Here is an 18,999-nt window from a genome sequence, read left to right as displayed (position 1 = left end):
CCAAGCCGCACATCGGAGGCAGCGTGCCCCCAAAACTGTTTTAGTAACATAAAACCTATGCCTATATGAATACTTGATGTTGTTTTGTATTATTCAAACTTCTTTAATGCAAAAGAGTCTTAAAGCTGTTTTATTTTTAGAAACAGTGAATGTTTTCAAGTTCAAGTGTTAAAAAGCATTTTAAAGACTAAAAGTTTGTTTTCTATTCATTGGATAAAAATGTGAGTTAACTATGCCATTTATGCCATTAATAGCAATTAAATATTTGAATCATTGGACAGCACTAGTTTAAAGCAATTGATGAATTGATTTTCTGAATTATTTTACAGATGATGGAATCTCCAAATTCAATTGATGTCTCTGATGTCCAATCACAGCTCACTTGTGCATTTATCCTGCCCACACTGAGAGATGATGAATCCTATCATGTGTTCTTGAGCTACAGCAGCGCTGACTGCAGGTAGAGATGTGTGGACGTCAAGGTTTATGAATATTGTGCAGCAAAAAAATGTTACAAGTTATTGTGTGAGAAGGAAACTTAATACCAAAACTCAAGGACTAGTGTGAACCAGTTTCAATTAGACTAGACATAGAAAAACATGAAACCAGTGAGCACTTAGGTTCAGTGCGCGGCGCACTGGGATGCGCGCACTGTGCTGCGATTGCGATTACAATAGGCCCTTGCGACGCCAGGCCGACCGGGCCTAAAAATAACAATAATAATACACATAAATTGAAGAGAACATATGTCAAATACTGTTGTGTGGATTCAGCTTAAAGGAGCTATACCTGATTGTACAAAGAAACGGGTCACTCAAATTTCAAATTGCTTTTTTCTGGTCCAAACTCATCTCGAACTTTCCTAATGCATTTACAACATCAAAATGTGTCACAGGGACTGAGTTTAAACCAGGTTTCACAACCTTCAGGGAGGAAAACTGTCACTTCACTGTAAAAAATGCCAACTAGCCTGACATTTTATGATTGTTTACAAGACTTTAAAACCAGTGTTTTTTGGAATAATGTCTGCTTTTACCATATACTAAAGGACAAAACAATTTTTTTTAAGATAGCTCCTTTAATATTCAACAGGAACTCACAGCAGCTGCTCCAAATAAGGGAAGTGAGAAACGAAGCAACGAAGAAACAATGAACTTGAAAAATCACCTTCACCACATTTAACGGCACGGTTTGTCTGATAAATATTGAACAAATTAAGGTCTATTGCTTTAAAACGACATACGTTTCCTCATTTTAACTTGCACAAGTTAAAAAGTCTCTCTCTTCGGTGGAGCTTGGACCAGGTAAGATGTGTTTTGTAGACGAGTGTTTTAGCTTGATCTTTGTAGCAATAGTCATACTTGTTCTTGAAGCATGTTTTTTTTTCCAGGTCTTTTCCTCTCCATAATAATAATAATAATAATAATAATAATAATAATAATAATAATAATAATAATAATAATAATAATAATAATAATAATAATAATACTAATAATAACTAAGCTACTTTACTCAAAATCAGTTCATTGTTAGTTCAATTTTAGTTCAAGACTAACCTTTGACTAACACCACGTAACATTTCACCTAACGAATAGGATAAAATACAAGAATTGCAATTTAACTACAAATATGTTCATCATCTTCAGCTACGACCAGACTTGTTACTTTATTGGGAGACGGGACGTCTCCAAGTCGTTTCCATGGAGATGTTGACTAAAGGCAAATATATATGTGGTCATACTGCCTTTGCTCTGCCCAATCCCGTCAGACCTTGGAAGCTAAGCAGGGAAGGGCCTGGTCGGTACTTGGATGGGAGACCGTTTGGTAACACCAGGAAGCCTAGTGAATGTAGTGAGTGAGTGAGTGGTTGGTGGTGATCGGAGAGGCCGATGGCGCAGACTGGTTGCCTCGCTTCCGTCAGTCTACCCCAGGGCAGCTGTGGCTACAATAGTAGCTTACCACCACCGAGTATGGAGTGAACGAATAGTGCAATGTAAAGCGTCTTTGAGTGTCCAGAAAAGCGCTATATAAAACCAATGCATTATTATTATTATTATAAATAAATATGAGAATTGAATAGGGTCTCATCTAGGGTTGGGCGATGTTTCCTTAATTGGCCGCTGACGATGTTTACAGTGAACCATCGTCCAAAGCCATTCTTTGTTTATCAACTGCAAAAATAGCTGGTCATCAGGAGCATGTGCTGCTGGCAACAGTATAATCCAACATGTTGCACGGTGTGCCATTAAGATGGGACAGTGTATATTAATTCACACAAGTCCTTAAAGTCCTTAAAGGTGTAAATATGCCAGAGTGGTACAGTGTAGATGATTACCTGTAGAGCACCATATCCTATCCTTAACTGCTATAATGAAAAAAAGAAAGAAAAAAAAGAGTTAGCCACAATGGCTAATTCTCATCTGTGGTCCCAGGGCAGGTTGATGTTTACAGACAGGAAAGGCCACACAACAACAAGCACAGTTCTAAATATCCAGATTATTTGCAAAATGTACAATCAACATCTGCACTTTCTGCTCAAGGCAGTGAGAAGATGTCAGGTCAAATATTTAAAGAAACTGATAATACTGTGGCAATTGATACATAGATTTTCTGAATTATTTTACAGATGATGGAATCTCCAAATTCAATTGATGTCTCTGATGTCCAATCACAGCTCACTTCTGCATTTATCCTGCCCACACTGAGAGATGCTGAATCCTATCATGTGTTCTTGAGCTACAGCAGCGCTGACTGCAGGTAGAGATGTGTGGATGTCAAGGTTTATGAATATTGTGCAGCAAAAAAATGTTACAAGTTATTGTGTGAGAAGGAAACTTAATAGTAAAACTACACTCAAGGACTAGTGTGAACCAGTTTCAACTAGACTAGACATAGAAAAACATGAGACCTGTGAGCACTTAGGTTCAGTGCGCTGCGCGCACTGTGCTGCGATTACGATTACAATAGGCCCTTGCGACGCCACGCCACTCGGGCCTAATAATAACAATAATAATACACATAAATTGAAGAGAACATATGTCAAATACTGTTGTGTGGATTCAGCTTAAAGGAGCTATACCTGATTGTACAAAGAAACGGGTCACTCAAATTTCAAATTGCTTTTTTCTGGTCCAAACTCATCTCGAACTTTCCTAATGTCACAGGGACTGAGTTTAAACCAGGTTTCACAACCTTCAGGGAGGAAAACTGTCACTTCACTGTAAAAAATGTCAACTAGCCTGACATTTTATGATTGTTTACAAGACTTTAAAACCAGTGTTTTTGGAATAATGTCTGCTTTTACCATATACTAAAGGACAAAACAATATTTACAATAATTATGAATATTGTGCAGCAAACAATACAAGTTAGTGTTCCCATGTGTGAGAAGGAAGCTTAATAGTAAAACTACACTCGAGGACAAGTGTGAACCAGTTTCAACTAAGACTAGACATAGAAAAACATGAGACCAGTATTTATACAAAAAAGATTTAGCTTTATAGAGTCCCTTTTTCAGTGAAGTGGACTAATCCTCCTGATGCTTCTTCTAGATTCACCCATTCGCTCGTGGACAGGCTGGAGAGCACTGGGCTGAAGGTGTGTTATCATGAGCGAGACTTCATCCCAGGACGCACTATCCTGGAGAACATGTCCGAGTGCATCCAGCAGAGTCAGAAGGTGCTGCTGGTGCTGAGTGCGGAGTTTGTGAGGAGCCGCTGGTGTCTTCTCGAGGCCAACATGTCTCTGTTCAGAGACTGTCTGGAGCAGAAGCCCATCGTCCCGGTTCTTCTGGAGTCTGACATCTGTGTGCCGCTGCACCTCTGCCACCTCACCTACATCGAGGCCGACCACCCCGACTTCATCAACAAGCTGCTCCATGTTCTCTGCACTCCCAACAGGCAAGTTTATATTACTCTGATGAAGTAAATGGACTTTCAATTCCACTGACCTGAATATTCCCACACCAGGGATCTCCGTGGGTCTTCTGTGGTGCCGTACCAGCCTCCCTCTGTCTACAACGGTAAAGCCCTGCTGCCGCTCACTGCAGCCAACGAGGAGACCCTGTACTCATGGGACTGTGGGGTGTTCAGTGACATGGACATCCCAGACCAACTGCGCCTCATCATCCATGATCAGGACACCTACAGGCAGGCCATAGGCTTCATCAACAACGTGTCCCGAACACAAGTGTGGCTACGTCCCCTGTGGACACGGGTGCTGGTCTATATCGCAGGGGTTATATTCCTCCTATCCTGCATATCATTAGTGACGTATTCAACAGTTATGATTTTTACTGAGCCCTATCATGACTCACCCCACATACCTAAGGCATTTGCCATTGTTAGTGCTGTACTTATTTGTGCTGTTCCCTTGGGGTTTTTCAGTCTGCTCTGTCTCTGGAAGTGGGAAGATGACAGGCGCATCATGAGCGAGCTGCAGAAAGCTGTGGGCCAAGCAAACGTTCTTCTGTCGAAAGACAAAGTCCTGATGGGTTGTCGGTCCAATTCTAAAATCTTCCTGGTGTATGTTTCATTGGACGGTTGCCGTCAGGAGTTTGAGGAGACATTTTCGACGCTTGCCTGCTCCGAGGACATGTTCAACCGAGCGCTTCTGTTCTTCTCCTCTGGTTACACCTGTTGTCTTGCTAAAAAACACTTCCCACACACCACATCGCCCTCTGCTGGTCACCTGCCTGGACTGGTGTGCTTCTGCCAATATGTTGGTCAGCAACTGGACAAGGACCAGTGGCTGCCCCTGTGAAGGATTATGGTTCTGCATACTTATATTGCTATCAGAGAGAATATAAATAAATAAAGTAAATATTGAAATATAGTCCCTTGCAGTGAAATAGATGGCTAAATGATGAGTTCCCAACTAAATCTGCTCAGTCGAAAATTGTATTGCTCAATCCGGGGTCTGTACATATGCTGTCATTACATTTACATTAGCATTGGGTTGCTTCTGTATTGTAGAGTTGATCAAATTAATCGATAGTTGTTGCAATTTTTATTTAATTTATTGAAATATTGCTCATTTAATGGTCTTATAAAGAAAATTGAGAGAATGGAAATGCTTTAGGGTCCGGATAAAAGACTCTGGAGGTCTGAATCTGGACCAGTTTGGAGACCCTGCACTAGATGAAGACAATGCCTATATGAATATATAAGTTTGATGACATATGTTAATGACTGAATGTGATTCCTTTTCATTACACTATGTGTTATTAACTCTGTTTTAACATTGTATGTGACAAAGAAATTATCTCTACAGTATCTGGTCTGGTCTCCTCTTATTATTATGCAAAATCGACTTTTTCAAGCTTTACATCATGTTATTATGTCATTCCCTCATTAAAAACATGCCTGAAGTGTTGCCTTGGCACATTCACGTGTTTGTGAGTAATCTGTAAAAACTTTTAGGGATAGGTTTGCCTGAGTCCTCCTAGGAACGCCCCCACCTCCTGGAGACGCCTCCGAGCTTTGGTCACCAGCCGAGTAACCGACCACTGCTCCTCAGCAGAACCCCCTCCCCACTGATGCCACAGACAGCGTGTGGAGGGGGCATGTCGGAAAGGGTCAGAGGTTCTTAAAGGGACAGAGGCCTATTTCAAGATATTTGCTACAGCCATTTTGAGAGAGCAATTTTATACAAGGCAGTTATTTTAATTTACTGCATTTCGTCATCATTGTAGTGTGCTATAGACTGGTGCTGTGTGATTCAAAAAAGCATAATACCCCCTCTTTAAGTGTATAGTAAACAAAAAAAAAAAAAAAAACTGTTTAGGGTACTACTAAGTAAGTTATCTTAGAATGTTATCTTAGCTTATGGTGCGTTCCAGGCAACTGTAATTGGTAAATTTCCGACATGCCACTTGGAAAAATGCCTTGGAACACCACTCGAACTCGTAATTACTTGTAAACTCTGAGATCCCCCAGACTGCTCCGAGTTTGAATGTGAGATGAAGACAGTAATGGAGGCCCCCCATGGAAGAGCGCAGCTAATGATAAAACTGTACCAAAACTACTGCACCAGTGAAGTGAACGCTTGGTCATATCCTTTGATATAATGTTATTTTGCATGTTTTGAATTTTATGTTGGTGGAGAAAGATTCATATAATGTTAGCATCTTATCAGCTAATTGTTGTAGCGCTAACCGTCTTGCTTTGCGCTCTGAGGTCGCAAGTCGTAGTTTTCAAGTGGGAAAAATACCAGATGCTTGGAACACACCATTAGACCTTGTACAGGATGAATTTTGTTTCATCCTTCTCCAGCTTTAATATTCCAGTTATTCGTTTTTTTGGTTTGTTTTGAAAAAAGCTCCAGATTAACTGCGCTTTCAAGCTAAAGTCATGATAGTAAATAAGTAAGTAGATTTTTTTTGTACAGCGCTTTTCACAGACACAAATCACAAAGTGCTGTTCCGACATAGGTTTAAATTATAATTAAAAACAACAGAAAAAACAACATAAATAGATAACAAAAGAAAAAAAATGCTTTTAGTAAACTCCAATATCCTCAAAGTTAGGATTAGGTTTAGGCTTAGTTTGGATTGGTTTAAGCCGGCGTTGTCCTGCGGAGGTGACGTTGTTTCCTGTGGAGGTGTGAAGCTCCCCGATCACGCCCCCTCCATCGGCTGTGTTCAGATCCTTCTCACTGCATCTGCTCCAAACAAGGGAAGTGAGAGAAGAAGCAGGCGGGGAAAAAAACAATGAACTTCCTCAGAAATCCCTTTTACCACATTTTAAGGGACTGTTTGTCTGGTAAATACGGAACAAATTAAGCTCTTCCCCTTTAAGACTACATGCTCTCTTTCTCGTTTTGATTTGCAAAACAGCTAGTCTCTCTCTGTTCAGTGGGACATGCTGGTAACAGGTAAGACGTGTTTTGCTGTGGGAGTGTTATTGTTTAACAAATCTTTGTGATATTCTTAATGTGTGGAATAAAAGTCAGCTCAGAGTCAAAAATCATGCCCAGGAAGGCTTAATAGACAGTGGCTGTAGTTTGGGTAAAAGTTTCTCTCTCTGGGCCTCAGGACTGATGACTAAAAGTTCAGTTTTGTCCTGGTTAAGCTGGAGAAAGTTTTCTGCCATCCAAGATTTGATATCTAAAATGCAGTAAAAAATAACTGTGAAAGTTGATTCCATGTCTCCTGATGACATCAACAAGAGGGAGCATATGCAGATTAAAAAGCACTGGGCCTAAAATCGAACCCTGGGGCACACCACATGTAATTTAATGGAACTTAGAGGAGCAGTCATCCACACTCACCATGAACGTCCTCTCTGTGAGGAAGGATGTAAAGCATTTGTGTACAGCACCAGAGAGGCCGATTTGTTTTAAACAAGTTAAAAGAATAGTGTGGTCGACTGTATCAAAGGCAGCGCTCAGATCCAGAAGAACCAACATTGTGACCTTCTGTGAGTCATAATTTAATCTAAAGTCATTTAAAATCTTTAATCTCGGTGCTGTGGTTTACACAAGTTTACACAAGTTTTTCTAAACTTTTGCTTAAAAATGGTAAGTTGAATACCGGTCTGAAATTGTTCACATCATTAAAATCTAAATTGCTTTTCTTCAGCAGGGGCCTCACCACTTCCCCTTTAAAGGCAGCAGGGAAGACCCCCGTCTGAAGAGAGGAATTGATGATGGTTAAAAGCTTGTCTCTAAAAGATCCATAAAATGTTTTTCAAAACAGGGTTGGGATTGGGTCTAAAAGACATGTGGTGGGCCTCACTGACTACGTTTACATGCCACCAAAATTCAGGTTAAGGTCGATATTTATGTTTCTGAACCACTTGGAATAACTTGGAATTTACATGCATGAGCTGACAGAGTTACTCCTGTTTACATGGCATCTGAAATCAATTGGGACATTCCGATCCAAACCGCGACACTCGGTGAACATCATGACGCAAATATGCTCTCAATGCTTTCTACCGTTAATATTCATGTCTTTCACCACACTAGTAAAGGGTTTATTCCTCGCTCTAAAAGTGTGGTGCTGTGTCTTTTTTGACTGCTTCACAGCTTTTTCCTTTAGTTTATTGGCAGGTGCACACTTTCTGTACCGTGTATGTCTCAGGATGCTAGATCTGGGTTTCATCCATATGTTTATATAATGCTATGTCTAGCTCTGTCTTTTAAAATGTATTTATTTATTTTAATCTATTGAACAGATATGTAGCCTAATTACGTGCAATCTTAATAGCTAGTAAGTTTGTTTTGAAATGAAATAGCCTAATGTTCATCATTAGGCAGTATTTATAATTTGATGATTTCTGATTTTCCAAAGCCGCCTTACAATAAAACTTTGACCCCTGGCCTCACAGTTCACAACAAAATAACAAACACAATGCTCCAAAGGAAAAAAAAAAAAAAAAAAAAAAAATGCAGCCCGGTGAGATAAGTTTCACTTTCATTTTCCAAGCATGGAGCTAAAGCACTCATGGAGCAGAGTTGAGGCTCGTGTTTTGAGCTGTTTATGCTTGTACTTTGTTGGAAACACAGCTTTTTAGGCCAGATTAGGACCACGATTGGATCTTACACGCAGTGCACTGGATCTATAATTTACAGCAGTCTGGTCATCAGCAGGAGAAACCTTTAAGTGTTTTTGGAGGATGTAAGTATACCTGCAGCCTTCAGTTTAGCGGTAAGTGATTCTGACACACATGCAGGGGCGGACTGGCCATATGTCCATTCTGGAAGAGCACAGAAGGGCCACTGGCTCTAGGGCCACCAGTCCCGCCTCAACCGAGCTTTACCCAAATCTAAAAGCTAAAAAGAAAGCCATCAAAATAGCGAGAAAAAGCAAACAAAAACATGAGAAAAACACGAAAAAAAAACCTACAATAACGTGAGAAAAACACAACAAAAAATGATAGAAAAAAATGATTAAAAAAACAACAAAAATATGACAAAAATGTGGCGATGTGACGAAAAGTTTCCGTCACTTTTGTAGGTCTTAGCTTTCAAATGAGGCGTTGCATTGTTGATCTCCAGTCGAGAAGCTTTTAGATTTGGGTAAAGCCCAGTATAAAAAAACATGAATCTAAAAGGAATTCTGTGGAGTATGGTGTGCCACAAGGTTCCATTTTGGGACCATTATTATCTACTATATATTTTAATGATTTTGCTTCTGTTTTTATGACCACCTTTCCAGTTCTTTTTGCTGATGATACCAATCCAAAAAATAATAATAAAAAGTCGACCTGGGGAAAATGCACTCGTTAATGTTAAGTCGGGTGGTAAGAGGTTAAAATATATATTTGTGGAAGTGCACAATTACGCTAATTTGGGCCAGGCTGGTCAGAGTCCAGGGCTGTTTTTCAGTCCCAGTCCACCCCTTCACACATGTGCTCTGTTTAGGTGCTCAAACGACTGACACGTAGCTTAAATATTCAGAAATATAAAACCTGCACCATCTCCTCAGAAGGTGCACGCCAGACAGCCTTACAAGTATTGAAGATTCCTTGAAGATAGAACATGCGCAGCTGCAGAGCACGAATCAATGTCCCTTGTTCAATGGGGACATTCCGATACGCGTTTACATGGCCAAACATTCGGGTTAGAAAAGGAGTTACCCAGGGGTCATATTCGGGTTTTTAAAAACTGGAACATGAGCATATTCGGGGTTTTGTCAGTGTTTACATGGCCTTGCGCGACCGGGTTAATGCCAATATTCTGGTTTTGAACGGGGTATTGGCTACATGGAGAAAACTTATCAAGAATCTCTGTATCTCAGTTAATACATTGATTTTCTGCATTATTTTACAGATAATGGAATCTCCAAATTCAATTGATGTCTCTGATGTCCAATCACAGCTCACTTCTGCATTTATCCTGCCCACACTGAGAGATGATGAATGCTATCATGTGTTCTTGAGCTACAGCAGCGCAGACTGCAGGTAGAGATGTGTGGACGTCAAGGTTTATGAATATTGTTAATTGTTAAAAAGTTAATTGTTCCCATGTATGAGAAGGAAACTAAAGAGTAAAACTACGCTCAAGGACAAGTGTGAACCCATATAAAAAACTAGTCATTAGAAAAACATTAGAGAAATACAAATATTTTTTTAAATAAAGCTGGGGTGGAGGTATTATAACATTACAGTCCCTTTATCAGTGAAGTGGACTGATCTAACCTGATGCTTCTTCTAGATTCACCCATTCACTCGTGGACAGGCTGGAGAGCGCTGGGCTGAAGGTGTGTTATCATGAGCGAGACTTCATCCCAGGACGCACTATCCTGGAGAACATGTCCGAGTGCATCCAGCAGAGTCAGAAGGTGCTGCTGGTGCTGAGTGCGGAGTTTGTGAGGAGCCGCTGGTGTCTTCTCGAGGCCAACATGTCTCTGTTCAGAGACTGTCTGGAGCAGAAGCCCATAGTCCCGGTTCTTCTGGAGTCTGACGTCTGTGTGCCGCTGCACCTCTGCCACCTCACCTACATCGAGGCCGACCACCCCGACTTCATCAACAAGCTGCTCCATGTTCTCTGCACTCCCAACAGGCAAGTTTATGTTACTCTGATGAAGTAAATGGACTTTCAATTCCACTGACCTGAATATTCCCACACCAGGGATCTCCGTGGGTCTTCTGTGGTGCCGTACCAGCCTCCCTCTGTCTACAACGGTAAAGCCCTGCTGCCGCTCACTGCGGCCAACGAGGAGACCCTGTACTCATGGGACTGTGGGGTGTTCAGTGACATGGACATACCAACTGCGCCTCATCATCCATGATCAGGACACCTACAGGCAGGCCATAGGCTTCATCAACAACGTGTCCCGAACACAAGTGTGGCTACGTCCCCTGTGGACACGGGTGCTGGTCTATATCGCAGGGGTTATATTTCTCCTATCCTGCATATCATTTGTGATGTTTTCAACAGTTATGATTTTTGCTGAGCCCCTTTGTCTCTCATCCCACATACCTATGGCACTTGTGGTTGTTAGTGCTGCACTTATTTGTTCTGTTCCATTTGGGTTTTTAACTTTGTTAAGCCTCTGGAAGTGGGAAGATGACAGGCGCATCATGAGCGAGCTGCAGAAAGCTGTGGGCCAAGCAAACATTCTTCTCTCGAAAGAAAAAGTCCTGATGGGTTGTCGGTCCAATTCTAAAATCTTCCTGGTGTATGTTTCATTGGACGGTTGCCGTCAGGAGTTTGAGGAGACATTTTCGACGCTTGCCTGCTCCGAGGACATGTTCAACCGAGCGCTTCTGTTCTTCTCCTCTGGTTACACCTGTTGTCTTGCTAAAAAACACTTCCCCCACACCACATCGCCCTCTGCTGGTCACCTGCCTGGACTGGTGTGCTTCTGCCAATATGTCTGTCAGCAACTGGACAAGGACCAGTGGCTGCCCCTGTGAAGGATTATGGTTCTAAAAGATGGATGTTAGGCTGCACCTCTGAGCGCTGCTGACCTGAATGTCTAGGTACAGCTCCTTCCAGCTAAATCTCAGTTCAACTTTACGGCTGAACGGTGTTTCATATAACGCTATTATGTGAGTGGGCCAACAGAGCAGCGTGCTAGGACATTTATAATGAGCACAATGTAATCTTCCTGTGTCTTCACGCTTGTTTAACTCAATCACCTCCGCTGGCGTCACTCGGCCTCCGCATGGCTGTGCACGGCATGTCGAAAGATTGTGCTCCTCTGTAACAGAAGCGGCTACTTCGTGCAGATCGCGGCAAGCTTTAATTCTCTCACATAAATGACACGCTTTTATAAATGAGCTTTGTGATGTCCAGTACTGTTGCTCCACGTCATGTTTAGAATTTAAATGTGTTTAATTACTGCTCTGGCCTCAGGTGAAGATGGAAAAAGGTCTTTCTTGGAGGTTTATGTTATTTGTGAAATGATCAATATCTCTTGTATAGATTTTTTTTTTTAAATATGTGTGTCGAGAAAAAACCTCTTGAGTTGATTTAAAGCTATGCAAAACAACAGCAGAGGTTGCTTGTCTCTCTCTGACACAGAAAAATGGACTCAGTGCAGGATGAGGATATAAGCTTATAACATGGCTTAAAACTCCCCCTTCAAGTTTAGAAACAAAGTTAGTTGATGTGAGAAAAGGTTATGCTGCAGGGGATAAGCTTTGGTAATATATTAGATTCACAATGGCTAAGCCTAGATAAAGAAAATGGATGACTAAATAAAGCATTTAAAGAAGAAATAAAACATCTTCCCACATTGGTCCCCCCAGCTCACTTCCTCCTGTCCTAAACTTATATAGCCTTTACTCACAGGAAGTGGACTCTGCAAACTGCTGTGGAAATAAATCGTTGAATACAAATACTGCATGTACAGTAATATTCTCCTTGTGTGTTTACAAAGGGAAATCCACTTCCATGGTCAGTGTTGTTCAATAAAACATTCAACTTTTTCTTCTGATCCACTTTTTGAAAATTAAGTTATACTCCAAATATACAACTATTCCTGATTGTTGAGTTGTGGTCCAAACTCATTCCTGACTTTCCAAAGTAGAGGGCCTTTAAAATGGCAATGTGCGCAGACCTGGATCTAGAGACGTGTAAAATCCATTCCGTTTTACTTGCTCAGCCTTAACCCAAGAAGACCTAGCTAATTTGTGAAGTTCCTCAGAGTCTCGCCTGCACAAAGTAAATGTGTTTGTGAAGGCTCTCAGTCGTCCAGGAAATATCTATCTTACTGAAGCTCGAATGTCGTCGGCTGTACTGGATTGATTCAGTTCTCCAGAAGCTTCTTCTTCGCTCTTGTGGTCATGAAGTATATAATAAAGGAAGCACCAAAGTGATAGGTCAAAGGCACGGGTTCACAAATTTTGTTAGGACCCCTTCTGAAAAATGTAACAATAATTTAAGGGGTTTGATTTTTCTTCATTGTAAAAAAAAAAAAAAATCTTTACATTTGTGTGTAAAGAACAAAATAAATAATCGATCACAAAAACTTATTTAAGGTGCAAAACATTTAATATCTGGAGCCAGTTTGGATACTGTATTTTGACACATGGCTTAATTTCACTAAAACATGCTGGACCTCCTCCCAATAGGACCAGCCACGCTATCTCGAAGGGTGCGCACGCCCAGCCACCCTGCGAAGGAAACCCACTTCGACCGCCTGTATATATATATATATATATGTAGATCTTGTCCTTTGTATCATTACCCACATCTCATGACCAAAGGTGAGGGTAGAAACGTAGATCGATCAGTAAATCAACCACTGTCTGATACAGCGACCGCATCACTGCCGATGCCGCACCGATCCGTCTATCGATCTCACGCGCCGTCCTTCCCTCACTCGTGAAAGACCCAGGACACGCCCCGAGGGACAATGTCTCTGAGCTGGCCATGGTGTCGTCTCGGGATCCCCCCAGAACAGCTGGAAGGAGGTGTGCGTGGATCTGGAGGTCTGGGCATCTCTGCTGAGACTGCTGCCTCCATGACCCAGGCCCGGATAAAGCAGAAGAAAATGGATGGATGGATGGATGCTGTTTTCAATCAAAAATACATCAAATCAAATGTCAGAAATGCACAAAATATTATTGTTTTCTCAAACTATAATTTCTAGAAACCAAACCATCATTTTGGAATTGTGACATGACGGCGAAGTAAATACGCACGGTTTAATTATTTGCTGAGTGAAGTGTTACACAGTGTGGCTTAGATGTGAAATAAAACGCGCCTGATTCTTATGTTTCTGTGTGATGACGACATAGATTCTGATTAAAAATGTGAACAAGTTCATGGGTCGTTAAAGTCTAATTAAAGTGATTGGAAAATTAAGATTCATAACAAAACAAATCCACGGGAAATCAACAGATTGAAATGTCAGGAAATTGATTCATTAATCTGCTTCTAAGCTCTGTGGTTGAGTCACTTTTTCATTGAAGTACATTCCACTTGCTACATATTATTGGACTGTATGTGATAATATGACATTTAAATCATAAAAGTGAAAATGTTTGAAAAGACTGTGACTTATTGTTATGTGCAGAAACTACTAAGACTTAAAGAGAGCTCTGTCATGGTTCTGTTTCCCGTCATGTCAATAAAGTCTATCAAAAGAGGCACCGGGCCCAAACAGAGGGCAGCAGCAGAAGAAAGCTTTGCGTAAGAAGATTGGGATCTTTATTGGACACTTCACTGCTGTGACTGGGCAAAACGTCCACTCAGAGGGAAAAAGGGAAACTGAATTTTTTATTAGATTGGGGTTTTAAGGGTTTTGAATTACAATAGAGAAGGAAAACGCGTGCAGGGAATTTTTACTGTGACTGTGAAATAATAATAAGTGGGAGTAAAAGTAAATCAAGTGCAACTCAAGCCTGTCAAATCCACCTCATGTAAGCAGTGGCACTTTGCTAATGCCGAACCATGGAGGTCCTCTGACTGAAATGACTAAAAAGTCATTATTCACCCTGCACACTCCTGCTGTTTGACTGACAAAAACTACAATCATCACCATTGGCCTCTCAACCCACCATAAATGACTAATAACCCACTATTATAACTCGCTACAATCATCTGACACCCCACCACTTCGGCTTTTAAGTCGAAAAGCTTCTCGACTGGAGCTTACAGCCTATAGGATAAGAGTAAAGTCTCATTTGAAAGCTAAGACCTACAAAGCTGATCGTGACTGCTTTGTTGCGATATGTTCTTACCTGAGCTTAGACGAGTTGATGCGTAACTGTCTGGTCTTTGCGCGCGCGCTCAGCTAAGCAAAAAGACCAAAGATAATAACACCTTAGGAGCACTTCGACGTCCGCACAGTAGAGTCGAAGTGCTCCTAAGGTGTTATTACGCCTTGCTTGGTCGCTTTTAACCCCCAGTTTGAAGCTGAAGGAATATTCTGGGAGAGGCTAAATGCTAACAAGGTAACTGAGCGCACGCGTAAAGACCAGACAGGTATGCATCAACTTGTCTAAGCTCAGGTAAGAACATTATCTCAATATGGAAAAACGGTGGCCTGTTCCTTTAAGCATTTTTGTCGTGTTTTCATCTTTCTTTTGGTCTGGTCTTCGTTGTTCATTGGCCATGTTTTTGTCATGTTTGTGTTGCTTTCTTCATCGCTTTTTTCCTTGCTTTTGTCACTAGACATGTTGTTGTCGCTTTTTTATTGCATATTGTTGCTTTTCTGGCACGTTTTTGTTACTCTTTTGTGGCTCCTTTTTGCTTTTTCATCCCTTTTAATCATAATCGTCTTTCGTATTTGCATTCTCGGACTTGTCGTTGTTTTGACAGTAGTAATCCACTACTGTTATCTGACTAATTTTTTTTTTCCCCCAAGACAGCTCACTTCATCAAGTAACGATTTCATTACTTTTTTGTAAATACTTTTTTTCAGGCAGCGGACCTTAACAGACTTGTCGCTGGATTGTGGGAGAAATGCTGCCTCTTTCAACAGTGGACCCCCTATTTTTCAGTGTATATGGACAAAATACTCACAAACCACAATGCACAGCTTCCACATAGCACCATAATCCCAACAAGGACAACGCAGCAGTATATATATCACTCACATCAGGGAACGTACTGACAAATTCCCGATCATGAGACGATCGCTTCACCACTTGAGCCACTGTTGCTAAGGTAGATCCATGGTAGAAACCCACACAAGCCAAACCGTTTAACTATGTACTGTTACTTTAAAATAACATTAATGAAACACAAGTTATTATAATAATCAGAGAAGCCCGATTTCTTCCAGAAGTTGCTCGAAAAGTTGTCAAAAGTAAACCACTGCCCACCTCTGAATGGGGCCACAATAGGTTTCTCTGTCGAAGCATAAATCTTCATTATCTGAATTGCCGCTCATTGTGTCGCTTGGATCAACATCCGAGGGTCAAATAAGCCCCATCTATCACAGTGACACTGCGCAGACACGGAGCACACCCGCTGACTGACCAAACATGTGCCCAAATACAGGCCTTATCAGTGAACGCGATGACGTGAGCTACAGGGGGACTGCAGGAAACAGGGGGCACGGGGGCTCGGGACTGCGCTGGACTGTGTAGATTTACAGGTGTAATAGTTTCAGTATTACACAGTATTCCAGTGTTTGCGTTCATTAGTGTGTGAATGAATGGGTTCTTTGCTGTAAAGCGCTTTGGGGAAATTAAGGAAAAGCGCTGGATAAATTGAGACCATTTACAAACCACAGTGACATTGGTTCAGAGTAGGTAAGCACATAATGAACATAATCAGGCATGATCATCCAATGAGTATTTTGTGGCACCTTCCAAAGTGAATTCATTCATCCTTACAGCAGTGATCTCCAGCCAGTAGCTCGACAAAGGCTTTTAAATAATTCATCTCTTTTGTTCTGAACATGTTGAACACAGACGGCAAACTATTAGGTAAATACAAGAAAGAATTCTTTAACAATAACAAAATCAAAGAATTTCCATGATCAAATTGAGATTAAGCAATGCATTGGTACATTTTGTAACATCTCAAAGGGGTTTTATCCTAATCAAAATCCTGTCCAAATGCAGCATACCTAAATGCTCTAATATAGGCCGGGGCCTTTATTTACTCAAGACATCTAGGACCAAGCCTTTATTGGAATCAGACAGACAGGCCTATATTTCTATTTGAGCAAAACGGACGACCAGGAAAATGAAGAAGAACGAGATTTGTGTTCATTTGCACCTAAAATATTGGTTTAATTTATTAATTAACATTTCAAACACTCTCCCAGCAGCTGGAACATTGACGCCTTTTTTTTTGTAGGGACAACAGGAAGCAACAGGTAGCGGAACAATGTCACTGCAGGTTTCTGTTTCGTTTTTACCGCGGACCGGATTACTTGTTGTTATCTTGTGTAAAAGGCGAGTTTAGACGAAGCGTTTGTGTTTGTGATCGATCATGAGACTGACCCGAGAGAAGACGAGACGCTCGCGCTGTTATTTTGAGGCGTGGGACTTACCTGCACACGGAGCAGCTGGACGTGCTTTGAAGACGCAATGGTGACTTTATTTAAACCCTGGAGGGTCACACAACATTTTTTGTTTGCCCTGTTTCCACAAATAGTCACAGGAGGTTTGAAAAGTGGCTAAATCTGTGTCAAAGTTACGCTTGGATCAGCTCCTCCGCAGTGTCCCCATCGGCCCGGGTTTCCTGTTTGTTACTTCCTGCACATGAGTTATCATTTACACCAGTATGAGACAAATTCCTAACATTGGAAATATTTCTACCGCTATAGTTTCTAATAATCGCCCCGGCCTGTTTTAGAGACCGGCTTTTATTTGCCTCCGCCAGCCACGAACCCGGCCACTGTTAGAGACCCGGCCGCTAATGGAATACAGGCCAGTATTAGAGAATTTACGGTCATAAGGCACTGTGAATGACCTATACAGTCCCCATTTACAGCATATTTAACTTCATTTTTTCTCCAAATGGGTTCAAATTAGTAACACCATGATGAAGTCTAATCAAGACATCATTTTGAAGAGAGAACATATTGGGTCAGAATTTGTGTTGGCATACATTTTAAGATCAATATCACTCAAACTGGTGGGTGTATCCAGTTTCCAACTTAAGGCAACGGTTCTCCTGACAGATTTCCTCAACATTGAAGAATGGATCAAGTTTCCCAATGAGGACGATAAAGTTCTGCCAAAGCACATCATTGAAAACCCTTGCTATAAAACTGCATCAGTTCCCCAGCAGTGTAATACGGTTAAAAGCACACGTTTTCTATATTTGCTTGATATTTTTGCGCTTCTGTCCTGGCCAGGGGGACAGCTGGCATTGCAGATGAAGGTTGGCAGTGCCTGTGTGCCCACTCCTCCCAGTGATCCTTCTTTTATAACACACTGTAATGTGTAATGTAACCAGAGCGGCGCCTTTTACCTCATGCCAACAACTCTACTGTCCGATAGAACCAGGCCTGGTTTAATCAAATCAACACGTGCCAGATCATAGCCACCGGCTCATGATTTCAATTAGGGGGACAGTGGAAAATGATCTTAAAAAATACAGGTTTGATCTTCATTGAATAAAAGAGGGCGTCCTGGAAGTGAGAAGGTTAGTCGAGGATTCATGCTCGTTTAAAATCTAATTATTATGTTGCTTTTACCCTGGAAAACCATACATGATACACATTATCTCTCTAATTTAAGGTTGCGAGTATAATGTGTACTTTCTTGTCCCCAGGAGCAGACACATCTCCAAGTCTTGAGCTTTGCTGTCTATGTTGTATATGTTTTGGGTTCATGGGGAAACCAGAACCTGGAGGAGTGGCACAAGGACACTTTTTGTTCATATTAAAAGGGACTATACAGAGTTTAAAAATGTTAAAATTCTGTATTTTCCTTCCCTACATGTTCCAGCCATGTCCTAAGGTGTAGAATGAGCCCAGACAGACACCACACCTGCCTCTAAAATCCTGCACTGTCACTCAAAAAGTTGTTGCCGTCATGCACAAGCTTAATATAGAAGGTGCAGTTACACGTATGACCTGAGGTGGCAGTAGTGAGCATAACATGGCCAACTTGCATCTAGCCCCTTTAAGATTTTCATGTTAATTTGCCTGAACTGTTTATGTGCTGCCCTCATGAAGTGAATTTGTCATTTGGAACTGGAGTTAAAGGGGCTCGATGCAAGTTGATCATTTTATACTCACTACTGCCACCTCAGGTCTTGTGCGTAACTGCAGGTTCTATATTAAGCTCGTGCATGACGGCACTTCGGACCCGAATTAACAACTTTTTGAGTGACAGTGCAGGATTCTAGAGGCATTTGGGGTGAAAAGGTGCATACATTTATTTCCAAACCAAACCTTCTTCCTGTCACAGCCCTCTCCGTTTTGTCTCAGGACATATACTCGTGACCCTGCATTCTGTTCATTCCACATACTTCCTTTCGATCCCTTAATGCCTCAGGAGTTCCCTGCGTATCTATATTATGATGTTTTGTGGACATTTATGAACGCTTTTATCGCTTATCACTCAAATGTACAGTCAAAACATCCTGCAGATCGTTCGGATAAGTCCTGGCACTTGCCTTCTCTGCTCCTTC

General features: G+C 41.4%; 2 protein-coding genes across 2 annotated transcripts; both read left to right on the top strand.

Moving 5' to 3' along the window:
* Nucleotides 1-1,254: 1,254 nt before the first annotated feature.
* Nucleotides 1,255-4,804, top strand: LOC306971160 (uncharacterized protein). Its single transcript, XM_079567333.1, has 4 exons — nt 1,255-1,304; nt 2,627-2,757; nt 3,552-3,899; nt 3,969-4,804. Exons 2-4 carry the CDS (start codon nt 2,627-2,629, stop codon nt 4,759-4,761), a joined length of 1,272 nt encoding a protein of 423 aa, XP_079423459.1. The 5' UTR covers nt 1,255-1,304; the 3' UTR covers nt 4,762-4,804.
* A 4,972-nt stretch (nt 4,805-9,776) lies between these two features.
* LOC306971768 (toll-like receptor 2) lies at nt 9,777-11,705 on the top strand. The gene is made up of 3 exons (XM_079568144.1): nt 9,777-9,905; nt 10,159-10,506; nt 10,576-11,705. Exons 1-3 carry the CDS (start codon nt 9,778-9,780, stop codon nt 10,733-10,735), a joined length of 636 nt encoding a protein of 211 aa, XP_079424270.1. The 5' UTR covers nt 9,777; the 3' UTR covers nt 10,736-11,705.
* Nucleotides 11,706-18,999: the final 7,294 nt, after the last annotated feature.

This window comes from Gobius niger, assembly GCF_951799975.1.
Source record: "Gobius niger genome assembly, chromosome: 12".
NCBI classification, from domain to species: Eukaryota; Metazoa; Chordata; class Actinopteri; order Gobiiformes; family Gobiidae; genus Gobius; species Gobius niger.
This window is presented reverse-complemented; position numbering and strand designations above follow the sequence as displayed.